The sequence below is a fragment of the Taudactylus pleione genome, unplaced genomic scaffold (genome assembly GCF_031769625.1).
Source record: "Taudactylus pleione unplaced genomic scaffold, aTauple2 ptg000229l, whole genome shotgun sequence".
NCBI lineage: Eukaryota > Metazoa > Chordata > Amphibia > Anura > Myobatrachidae > Taudactylus > Taudactylus pleione.
This window is the reverse complement of record NW_028284631.1, coordinates 2230579-2243455: the sequence shown is the minus strand read 5'-3', so window position 1 is coordinate 2243455 and position 12877 is coordinate 2230579. Positions and strand designations below refer to the sequence as shown.

The window sequence follows — 12877 nt, the reverse complement described above, 5'->3', positions numbered from 1 at the left end:
AGGGTCACGTGATTGCAAAGGCTAAGCTGCGTAATGGCACAGCAGAGATCGCGGGCTGCCCTTCAGCACCACCAGCCTAATGAATATTAATCAGGCGCACGCCCACCTCGCCACCCCGGAAGCGCGCTGCTCATGAATAATCCAGGGACAGTTGAGCGGGAGTGAGATCTGAGGGAGGAAGCGGTCGGGTTTGGTGAACATGGCGACTGCGATGTACCTGGAGCACTACCTGGACAGTAAGTATGGGGCCTGGGGGTTCTAGCGGGCTATGCACGGGCGGGTGTCATTGGCGGGTGTGTGTACGTTATAATAATAAACTGCCCGGGCGTGTAATTAGAACTGCGTCACCACCAGTTTGCGGGCACGCACTCGTCGTGAAACTACGTTACGTGGTGACGTAGTTAAGATTACGTATGTGACTTTTTTTTTTTTATAGGACGGATTAAACTTTATTTAAAATGTATTGCGGCTTTAACAAGCAAGTGTGATTTCCACCAGCTGTACTGTGGTCACACTTTAACAATACTTGTTAGGGGCCATCCAGTATAGCCCCTGCTTCCACCAGCTACACCATTTTCTGCTCCTTGGGCCTCCACTTAATGCTGGCCATACACATTGCAATATTTTACCCAATCTGGCTGATTCCGACACATTGGAATGACAGATCGTGTAAAATATGGCAAAATCGCGAGTCCCCACTCACGATGTGGTGCGCGTCACAGCTGGTCGCACATCGCATCGTCAGATCTGCCGTGCTGTAGGGCAGATCTGCCAATCAGGATACAAATGCACTGGAGAAATGTCTGGCTGCACGATAGATCGTTTGAAGATTGGATACTGCAAACACCAAATCGTGTGCCGAGGAGAGTTTTCAAGGGAAATCGTGCACAATGTCGGATCGTGAACACATCGCTATGTCTGTGGCCAGCTTAAGGCCCCCATACACGGGGCGATAAAGCAGGCGATCTGACTGGTGCGATTTGCCTGCTATATATCGCGTCGTGTATGGCCCTGATGTCGGGCCGAGCGCGCTCCTGTGGAGTCATACATCGCACCCCATGATGTTTCTGCAGAACCATAAGATCAGGGGATGTGATGTGCGATGCCATGGATTGCTATGCGGGTGAGAGAGCAGGGAGCCGGCATATCGGGTGGTCGGACACCTGATCGCACCGTGTGCGGACTGCCCGATATGTCGGACGACTGATCCCCCTGTTGCCTCGTACGGTGCCATTTCACCGTGTATGGGGGCCTTTAGTTTTTGAAGGTAGTCACCTGTGCTATAAACTCCTTTCCCATCAATTGCCTCACCCAACACAGGTGACTGCAATGCTGAGCAGAAAGCCCAAGAGTAGAGCACTACTGGTGGATGCAGAGGCCATGTTGGATGGTATGAGCTCAGGTGTTTGGGCATTATGTATAATCAGTCAAGGTGTATGTGGTTATAGGTACTTGTAATTGTTTGATAACACATGATATCCAAATGCTGCCAGGCAGTTCTAGTTGGTTAAGGTGCCTGCAGACAGGCTTGTGTATAACAACATATTTAACTGATTCAGTGTCTGGGGATGAAGAGAGTCGGTCATGATACATCTATGTTTAATGCGGTCCATACACTGTGCGATAAAGTAGCCGATCCGATGGATTGGTACGATATTGCACCGTGTATGGGCCTGATTTCATACAAAGCGCGCTCCCGTGGGGTCGTACATTGTATCGCCTGATCGCACTGCAGAACCATGCAATCGGGGCAGCCGAGCATATCGGGCGGTCGGCCACCCGATCACAACAGTGTGTGCGGACCACCCGATATGTCGGACGTTGGATCCCTCATCGCACCATGTATGGCTGGCCTAAGAGTGTGTATAAATTGCATGAGTACATCTAGTAGTACATTAGTTATTTGACTCCATGCCTAATCATTGTGACCCAAACAACTTAATCGATTTGGTTGTTCAGTTATTGAATCAGACAGCAGCCAATATGTCAGGTCCTGCAAGAGAACAACCTCTATTATTTGCACCATAGGTATGTCTTTCTACCATTATGTATAATCCTACACTATTCATAGAGATCAAAAATATTTGTAGCCTGGTTACCGTATATACTCGAGTATAAGTCGACCCGAATATAAGCCGAGGTACCTAATTTTACCACAAAAAACTGGGAAAACGTATTGACTCGAGTATAAGCCTAGGGTGGGAAATGCAGCAGCTACTGGTAGTAATCCCCCCTCTGGTAGTGCCCCCAGTTGTAATATCCCCCCCTGGTAGTGCCCCCAGTAGCAATATCCCCCCCTGGTAGTAAAGTAACAACATCCCCCCCCTGGTAGTTCCCCCATTATTAATCCCCCCCCCCCTCTGGTAGTGCCCCCAGTAGCTATATCCCCCCCTGGTAGTACCCCACCCAGTAGAAAGAAATGTAAAAAAAAAAAACACCTGTAACCCCGCTCCTGGTCCCGACGCTGCTACAGGCTCCTCCGCCGCTTTGCATAATGGGAGAGACGTCGTCATGACGACGTCTCTCCCATTACCCACTGTGGGAGCCGGAATCTGGCTCCCGCAGTGGGAGCAGCAGTAGCCGCTGAGAGTCTGACAGACTCTCAGCGGCTGCTGATTACACCAAACACATAGCTGCCGGCTCCGGCGGCTGTGTGTTTAGCAGTGTGTAGTGCTGACCGAACTCCGTCTGGTCAGCGCTACACACGCGGTGCAGGCTGTGTCACAGTGACACAGTCTGCACTGCGGCCCGCATGGTACGCTACTCAGCAGCGTACCATGCGGGCATGACTCGAGTATAAGCCTAGGGGGTGCTTTTTCAGCACAAAAAATGTGCTGAAAAAATAGGCTTATACTCAAGTATATACGGTAATTATTCCAAACTTCCATTGGAAAAGGATTGTCTGGTTATCTATCTATCTATCTATCTATCTATCTATCTATCTATCTATCTATCTATCTATCTATCTCTGTTCTAGAACTTTACATGTTTTCTTGCCGCCATCTGTAGGCTTCCACACTCAGTATCGGATACACTACCAGCGCATTGACAATAATGAACTTTTTCAGGTATAGAAAATCTGCCATGTGAGCTTCAAAGAAATTTCCAACTCATGAGTGACCTAGATCAGAGGACAGAAGGTAAATTCTATGAAAAGTCATGTGATTTTTTTATTTATTTATTAAAGGTCTCTAACCCCAACAATGATGTGTGTTCTCTTCTGCTCCCTCCCTTATAATATTGTGATGGGTCTTTTGTTAAAAATTTGTTTAAAGAAGAACTTTTTATTGAAACAGATAAAAAGAAGGAGATTGACACATTGGCTAGTGAGTACATTGCTAAGGTCCGAGACTTCAGCACTGACCAGAGGGTACAGCATCTACAGCGCATCCAGAATGCCTACAGCAAGTGCAAAGAGTATAGTGATGACAAAGTGCAGCTGGCCATGCAGACCTATGAGATGGTAAGTAGAGGAAATGCAACTGTTCTCCTATAGTTGAGGAGAAGAAGATAATTGATTATTTCTCTTCAATGAAAATGTTTTGATATTTTGATTTAATAAACATTGTGCAGCCTTCTGCTTTTATAGGAATAGAGAACTTCTAATATCCTTATTTCACAATAGAGGCGCATTAGTATATGCAGTATTTTTATGGAATATTTAATCTAACTAACATCTTGTACATTGGAATAGTTCTGTATTACAAATTCTCACCGCAGTGATGCAATACACACAAGGTTGTATCTGCTTCAATGAATAAGCAGCATGCGTAGCATTTCGTTTGCTGGAATTCAGAATTATGTATTTCAGTGGTTCTCAAACTCCGTCCTCAGGACCCCACACAGGTCACATTTTCCAGGCCACCCAGCAGGTACACAGGTGTACTCATTACACACTGACATTTTAAAATATCCACAGGTGGAGCTAATTATTTAATTTTTGTATTCTGTGAGGAGACCTGGAAAACATGCACTGTGTGGGGTCCTGAGGACCGAGTTTGAGAACCTGTGGTGTATTTGGGAACTTGCTCTTTTGACCAAAGCATGCTGCTTGTTTCCCTTACAGGTGGATAAACACATTAGACGGCTGGATGCAGATCTGGCACGATTTGAGGCTGACCTCAAAGAAAAATTAGAAGGTTCCGAGTTTGACAGTCCGTCTGGACGAGGGACAAAAAGTAAGTTTCAAATGAATACTCTGGACACTACCGTGAGTCTTGTCTACCCAAAGCAAGGCCAAGATAAGAGACAAATTTCAGTTGTTCCAGAGTATCATGTCCATTTTCTGTGTTATTACAGAGAATCGAGCTCAGAAAGAAAAGCGGGGATCTCGTGGACGCAGAGTTTCGGAAGAGGACACTGTGAAGAAAAAGAAACTGAAAGGAGGGTAAGTTATTGAAAAAACTATAGGAGTATGTAGATAATGTGAGCATAGAGTGGTAGATGGAGATCATAGAGCCACCAAAAGACTTCTGGAAATACTAGGAAGGACAGCGGTGGTTGGGGACAGTAGTGGAGCATGGTGTCAGGATTGGTGTATGTTTTTGCAAGTTGAGTTTATTAAGACATGCCTTTGTAGGCTGGATATTACATGTTGCTCTGCTGTCTACAGTTTCTAGGAGCACATACACGTTTGAAAGTATTTCCACCTATCATTAACTTTTATTCCTATAACACTGCATATTGCAGTGCTTTAAAGAATGTTAATTGACATCAGTCCCTACCCAAGTAGATTAGATTTTAGAGTCTTTAACCCCCCCCTCCCCCCTACCTACATCATGTGCCTTGTGAGTAACTAATACATAGGGGGGGGGGCCCTAGATTGCACACCCTGAGCACAATGTGAGGTGCTACCTGCTGAGACTTTTAGTGCTGCAAGCAGAAACAGACAAATGCAAGCACACATTCTACCATGCTGAACCTAATAATAATACTGCTAAATTGCATAAGAGGTTCTTAGTATAATAATGGCCATAACTATGGGCCTGTCCAGGTGACCTCTATCAGGCAGGTCCCTAACACTCCTATGGAACAAATAGAGGGCACGGGACTCCCCAGGCCAACCCAGCAGAACCACCCCACAGCATCACAATAGAGTGAGGGTTAAAGAATAATAAAGAGAGCCTATGTGTTAAGTCGGTTATAATAAAAAGTGTATAAAGTGCTACATATATAAAAAACAAACTAAAGAAGTGAAAAAGTGTGCCTAACTAATCTGTTTCATTTGGCAGGCCAATATTTTCAGAGGCGGTTCTGTCTGTGCATCCTTCCGATGTCCTTGATATGCCGGTAGACCCTAATGAACCCACATATTGCCTGTGTCATCAGGTGTCCTACGGAGAAATGATTGGCTGCGACAATCCAGATGTAAGGATTCTGTGGGCTTTCTCAGAGAGATGACTGTATATTACAGAGTGTAATTCATATCTTTTACATTAGGGGGACTTTTGTACTTCAAAGGGACCTTTTCAATTTGTCTTTAAGTGATTACAGTACATTTGATATCTAGTGTGTCATTCTATATAAATACTGTCTCAAAATTAAGGACTTGCCTACTTAGTATAGTTTTACAATAGCAAGGGGCCTTTTTTTTTTTTTTTTTATTGTATGTATGGTTGCTGGACACATTGTGTCACTTTCGTTATTTAAGACCACTGGGTGCTATGTCTATATCTATCTCTCTCTCTAGAGATGACTATTTTTAAGGTACTCCAATGCATTCTATTGGTCTCCTTAATCAGATAAAGTATTACTCGAACACCGTAATGATATTATAAATATATTCGTATTCAAATTCATTTAGACCTTATATTGATCACTTCAGGAATTGACCTCTATAGGAAAATCAAATGGTAAAGTAAACATATTATAAAATATTGCCCAAAATAATTTAAGTTACTGATCAACTTCTACATTATTGGGCATAGAGAGAATTGCACTTGGATGATGATTATCTGCTTGTATGCCCCGTTATCTTGTGCCAGCGTTTCCTGTTGGTAGTAAAGCAAAAGTGATCCTGGTGCTCTGTCCAAGAGCTCAGCAATTTTACAGAATTTGACCACATGCATGTAGTTTTAAAGGAGTGCGCTACTGCACAGACTCCAGTCTTCTGGCCTCTCCAGGGAGGCTTCATGCCCTGTCCCAAGGTGGCCACCATGGTAATCACTACTAAGCATGTCAGGGACCATCTTCTCTGTACTGTGTAAAGTGACATGGTGGGAGGCAGAAGGCTCCCAAGAGAGATCCGGTTATGTACCGGCTATATAGTTGTTCCAGCATCCTGTGCAGCTACCTGTTTGCAGCATACACTGACAGGCTGGTGAGTTGTATAAAAACCCAATTCACTCAAGCTCCACTCCAGTACCAGTGTATATGTAACGGTGAGTATGGCTGTACCTGTTAAGTAACTGGACTTTTCATAGTTTGTCATCCACTGGGATGTGCCTACATAACTGCAGTATCAAAACCTGCACACACCACTTCCAACACGACCAAAGTCATTTTTATGAGCCAGGATCGGTACATCTCATGCCACCTTTAAGTTTTCTTTAACAGGGTATTATCAAGTTTCTTTTTTTTTTTCTTTTCTTTTTCTAGTGCCCTATAGAGTGGTTCCATTTTGCCTGTGTAGATCTCACCACTAAACCAAAAGGAAAATGGTAAGTCTCAAAAGTTCTTAGTTTGTTAGTGCACACAATAAAACCCTGTCACCGGAAAAGCCTGCATAATGTACATATATACCCACAATGTATGTAATGTAGTATTAGAGTACTGTGGTAGGGAAAACGCAGTTAAAGCATTACTTTTTCCAAAATTACAATTTGCACTCTTAAACCGTAGCATAATTAACTTCTAGCTCCAGCAATATGTATCATCGTGACATAATTTGTTCTCCAGTGCTTCCTACAATACTGAATTCTTTCTCTTTTCTAGGTTCTGTCCTCGCTGTACTCATGAGCGGAAGAAATGATCACAGAACCATCTGTTATCAACTTTGTCTCTATTACTTCCACGTTCTTATGTTCAGTGTATCACCCCTGACATTTGTCTTGCTACTGGATGGCTGGATGGATTTCTAATGAAGGGCAGAAGCAGCAAATCAGGTTGTGCCAAACGTACAACCTCTCATCATAGGGAGAGTATTGTTGCACTTTAGGATTGGTACTGCTAAATATATATATTTTTATTTTTTTTGTAACTGTCTCAATTTACCACTTAATCCGTATTCCCCATTCAATGTTTTTACATCAACCAAAGTTCTTGATGGGGAAGGACAAAGCACCAAGATCTTCCTTCATTTGTGCTGTGATATGACATTTAAACTCTTGTTTTATGTATTGGTTCAAATGCGTCACGTTCAATTTCGAAAATGTGTAGCTGGTCTGATATGTTTAAATCCTTTTTTAAAGGGGCATTCTGACCTCATACACATCTTGCATGCTTATTTCAGTGACCATAATGTGAGGCTATTAATACAGTGTTAAAGGTAATTAAGGCAGCAGCCTAGAACTCTAGTTTCATATAACCAGCACTTTGTACAATGTAGTACTGCTCCTCAACATTGTCGTCATGAGCTAAATCCCTGTAACGATTTACTACAGCTTTAAAGTCTCATGGCTATGCAATAATTTATAATTACACCTAAAGCATGTGTAATTAGTGATGTTAAATAAGCTCATGTTGTGTATGAATTGAGAGTCCCTCTGTCCTGTATGCCTACTGGGATAATCCCTTTTGTGGGCCAAGCTAATATTCATGTATAGTATAGATTGTCTATTCACCAGTATCTATACATGCTTAATGACCTACTTAAACTCCCCAGGAGATGCCGGAGGGTAGAGGCCAGGTAGGAGGTGCGTGCGTGGCACTGTGATGTACGCCATTGTGGCCCTGCCACGGCTGTACAATGGAACATTTGGGGAGGGGGAGAGGGAGGGAGAGAGAATAAAAAAAGCGGCAGAAATACAATGATGTACGCCTCCGGACTGGCCACTTCTCTAAGGAAGTGGATGGATCCAGAAAGTTGGTCTACACTAGCAGGAGTCCAGGAGAGCTCCCCAACATCTTGGAGTCTCCCTGAAATGCCAGAAGTGTAGGCAAGTATCCGTGCGTTTATCTGGTTTCATGAACATTAGTCTCAATATCCCTTGTTCCCAGAAATTGATAGGTTGCATACTGGATCAGTCTACAGAATGGATAATTTCACTGCCTAAAGGAGAATGGTGTACTAAAGGAGGAAAAAAAGCAAACTAAACCTGGGGGGAGGGGGTCTATGTGCTAAGCCTTGGAGAGAAAGTACCCACCAATCAGCTCCTAATTGTCCTTTTTCAAACACAGCCTATAAAGTGACAGGAGCTTATTGGTTGGTACTTTATCTCCCTACACTTTCTCTCCAAGACTTTGTATATAGACCCCTGAATGAATTAGTACAGTCTTATTTATATAAGATTGCAGAGCACAATCGTAGATGTAATGTAAGGCAGTTGCCTTTTTGGTTCTGAAAGTCGCCATGCTAAGCATAGTGCTTTATTTTGACCCCTTTCAGGTGCAGTTTCACCACAAATTTATTGTGCTCTAGCATTGCTGTGAACTGGCATGGCTAGGTATATTAAAAGCACCAAAGATTAACTATCATCAATCCTCTTTCATTCAAGATATATTTTAAACAAAAATGTATAGAGAAACATAACTACGTGGATTATATATTTGATTCTAGAGCCCATTGAAGCTATTTCATTGGGGACCTATGAGGCTGTCTCTATAAATTGAATTCCTCTACATTGTATCAGAGTGTCTGTTCTTATTTTTACATGTAAATATATAAAAGCTGATGTATATCTATATGGAGATTAGATTATATGTATAAAAGATTTATGGTAAAACAGAATTATATTGAGTTTGATGAAGTGCTCAAGAAAAGATGTTTAATCATGTATTCGGTGTGTGTTTGTGTCTGATTTTATATTGTTTCTCCAGTACGGCCACAGATCTGGGTTTTTTTTGTTTTTTTTTACTGTAACAGTTGCAACTGCTCAGGGGCATACGGAGTGAGGGCTACATAGATTTCATATGCACCATTTTTTATTTTCCACCTCATTCATGGGTTGTGTTTTTTTTTTTAATTATTATTATGAGGGACCTACCACATTTCTAGCTGGAAATTATTAAAATCCATAATGCTTTCATATAAGGGGCACACTGCTTCATAAAACACAGGTTTGCATAGCCCTGTACAGACATGAAGCCTTAAATGGAATTTATGAAGACACACAAAGGGAGTACTTGCTGCTTACAGGCACTATATGGACATGGTCCGGTCACATGCCTAAAAAGATGTATTGAAATCTCAGTATTTTTATACTGCTCTTATAGCTCCGTTTTCACATGTAAAATGTGATGTGCATTGGGAATGAGCCCACCAGTAAAGGAAAAAGGCAAATTTTAAAAAAAGAAACAAGGAAGTTCGAATTCTATTTTTTATGTATAATTGTGTCAGCCAACAGTAACTTGTGTAGATCAGCCCACTTTTAGGGTAAATTGTTTACAGGTACCCATATTTGTATGTTATCTGTTAAATGGATATCAATATGTGTTCTTCATTAAACTGGACATTTTGTGCATTTGTGTCTTTTGGCTGACCGAAAACACTGCAAACTGTAATGTTTGCAGTATTATCTGAAAATCGGAGAACAGATCGTCCATAAATGTATTTTTGAATGTATCCACAGTGAAAACTCAGTTCCTACTAGCGTTATATTTGGAATGGTGTTCTAAGAATTCTGACGCCAGGCACATTTTTTTGAGAGAATATTTCAATATGATCTACTGCTCGTATTTATCTGATTTAGCAGGGCAGATTTGTTTACTTGGAAGGTCATTTCATAGTCCCCTTTTAAATCTATGCTGCCATGATGATAATTCTAATTTTTTTTGTTTATTCTCATTTGTAACTTGTTTTTTAGACCACTGCAATTTTGTTAATTTTTTTTTTTTTTTTTCTTTTAAACTCTAAATGTGGACCACTGCTTTCTCTTATCCTACTTGCAGCTGTATGCCATCTGTTGAGGTGATCGCTGTTTAGCACATAGCAAGACTTCAGTGTACAACTTTTGTAAACCAGGACATTTTAGAAACCCCCTGCCTTTTTTTTTTTTTCTTCCCACTTTATTGCTTTAGTGAGGGTCCCTGACTTCCTACTAGTTGCACAGTACATCAAGACTCATGTGCAGAAGCAGCTTAGGGTAGCAGCAGACTGAGGATTTAGGTTAATAGGTCATTGATTTTATAGTCCTTCATTAGACCCATGGTACATGATACAAACAGATCTGCTATTTGGATCCACAGATTAAATGAGCTCCATGGGTCTTAATGATGGACTAGAGCTCAATTGGCTATTGACCTAAATTAGACACTTAGCTACAATGGGAGATTTGTGTAGATTATTTAAATGTGGACATGTGTACCTTTTTCCAAAGGACTACTATTGCAAGTTAATATATTTTAGAAAAAAAATATATGCCTATTGTATAATTTCTTAATGAGAGAAGATAAGCTCCTATAATCACAGTTAACTTGAATAATACTTCTGAGTAGGCTGCTGTGTAAATAGGCATTTATAGCAAACTTTAGCTATTTAGTAAAGAAAATATACCAATGACAAAATTAGGAAAATATTATTTTGCTCTGAGGCTTTTTTTTTTTTTAAATTAGCAACACAATTCTCATTGACCAACAGCTGAAACTGACTTTCACAACACGATTCACTTTGTGTATATTACTTTATATCCTGAATATAGTGGAAGTCTGAATGTAGCCATTATTGTGAGCCTATATGTAAAGTCCTAATTATAACCCCTAATGACTGTGACCAAAGTACTGGTGTGATATTTTGTCAGATTCTAATAACCCTGTTGGCAGAATGTATATTATGTGTATTTTGGTATTCTACCTTTTCCAGGTTTTATAAGTGGTTGCAAACTGTATGTTTGAAACAGATCAGAGAATGTTATATAACTGAGTTATTTAATTTATAAGACTTCTTGATTGATATAAATGTTCTATTTAAATGAAGATGTTGCAGTCCAATAACACCTCATGTTGACCTGGGAAGTTAATACAAAGTTTGGATTTCTTAAATATTAATATGAAATATAAACTTGCTTGCACACCTCACCTATGTGGTTTCTTCTTCATAGTGTGTGTGTTTTTTTTTTTTTCCCCATCTATTATGTTTATATAAATGTTATCTTTTTCAAACTAATTAGAGCAGTATAACCACCGTCTAAAACACCATTATACCATAACTAGTAAGCAATTTCAAAGCATCATTTACATCTGAGCCTTGGAAGTGTTTGCCTAATATGTGTATCCTCCGTCACACTGCTTAAAACAGTTCTTCCCATCTTGGATTGTTGATCCCTGAATGTACCACACACAATGCACAAGTATTTATTTCCTATACTTGACTGACTATAATTTGACTGTGATAGGGGTCCAATGACTATATTACCCATTCCTCAAGGCCGCCCCAACCCCCCCCCCCCTCTCCCTCAGAAAAAAAAAAACAACACCTTCTGCATGTAGCCAGAGTATGTGGTCCACTCAGGAGTCTACCTTCGATATTCCAGTTGTGGAACTGATAATTATAACCAAAGAAGAGGTTACTTGTCGAAGGTGCACTAAGGGCTGGATCCATTAGTCACAAAAAGCTGCAGTTTGGGAAGAAGCTTTTGCAGGTGCAAACTTTTCACACAAAAATGCATATCGTGCAATTCTATTGCCGATGTGCGAGTTCTCCATAGACAAAAACAGGCAAACTGTTTTCACCATCTCAGAGCAGGTGCAAAGTTGTAAAAAATCCCTCCTTTTTGTTTAAAAATGAGGGGACTTGGTTCAGAACCCTAGGACACCCCCCCCCCCCCCCCCAATGACAAATTAGGCAAAATAATTTTTAATTGGCTTACTTTGGCCAATAATGATGTAAGTTTTGGGGTGAAAAAACTAGTGGAAAATTGGTTTAAATAGTGGGTCAGGTATTTTGTGTGTGTGGGGATTGGATGTGATTTTAAACATTGCAACTGGTGTATTTTAAAAAAAAATTCAAAGTACTTTTTTGACTCAAATATACTTACACCCATTTTAATGTACCCCCAATTGCAGCATTTATTTTGTCCCAAAAGTTTTTTTTATAATTTCATACTTCTGCAAATTTGCATATAACAGCAATTTGACACAATTTAAGAATACCAAATACTTTTATTAGAGCCACTAAAGGTGCATACACACTAGACGATATGCTCCCTGAGCGATCTCGTGTAGTGTGTCCCCGGCAGGCTGTGCTCAATGTCGTTCATGACATTGAGCACAGCTGCTGAACAATATCATTAACGATATCGTTCAGCACCGGGCTCTCTCCCCCATTCCCTGACATGCAGCAACCTGACGACATCGTCAGGTTGGCCTGCATGTCAGCCCGATGAACGATGATGACGAACGACCCGCGGGAACGCGCGTCGTCATCGTTCATCTTTTTGGGCTTAAAAATGGACAATAAAGTGGACGACTGAACGATAACGGTATCGTTATCGTTCAGTCGTCCACTTTATCGCCCAGTGTGTACGCACCTTTATACACTTCTAAATTGACTTCCAATGTCAGTTAGCCTTTTTATGGGGGTACAGACAGTTTTTCCCAAATTCACCAGTACTTTTCGCTGGTTTCTCCCAAGAACCATTTTCGTGCGAATGCGTTTTTGCGTCTATTGTAATTGGATAGTGCAAAAACTGGGAGTGCGCATAGATAAAATATGCGAAATATCACGCCAAAACATGCAAATCATGCGAAAACATCTGAGAAGTTAAGTGTTTGCTTATTCGTG

The 12877-nt window shown here is 41.0% G+C and overlaps 1 protein-coding gene across 1 annotated transcript; it reads left to right on the top strand.

The window, feature by feature from the left end:
- Positions 1-36: 36 nt before the first annotated feature.
- Positions 37-11172, top strand: ING5 (inhibitor of growth family member 5). Its single transcript, XM_088479215.1, has 8 exons — positions 37-236; positions 3069-3140; positions 3297-3463; positions 4067-4178; positions 4300-4387; positions 5232-5367; positions 6598-6659; positions 6934-11172. Exons 1-8 carry the CDS (start codon positions 200-202, stop codon positions 6968-6970), a joined length of 711 nt encoding a protein of 236 aa, XP_088335341.1. The 5' UTR covers positions 37-199; the 3' UTR covers positions 6971-11172.
- Positions 11173-12877: the final 1705 nt, after the last annotated feature.

Coding starts and splice junctions, on each gene's coding strand:
- ING5 (XM_088479215.1), top strand. CDS start 200: ATGGCGACTGCGATGTACCTGGAGCACTACCTGGACA. Junction 3,464..4,066: donor CCATGCAGACCTATGAGATG/GTAAGTAGAGGA, acceptor TTTCCCTTACAG/GTGGATAAACACATTAGACG. Junction 4,179..4,299: donor GTCTGGACGAGGGACAAAAA/GTAAGTTTCAAA, acceptor GTGTTATTACAG/AGAATCGAGCTCAGAAAGAA.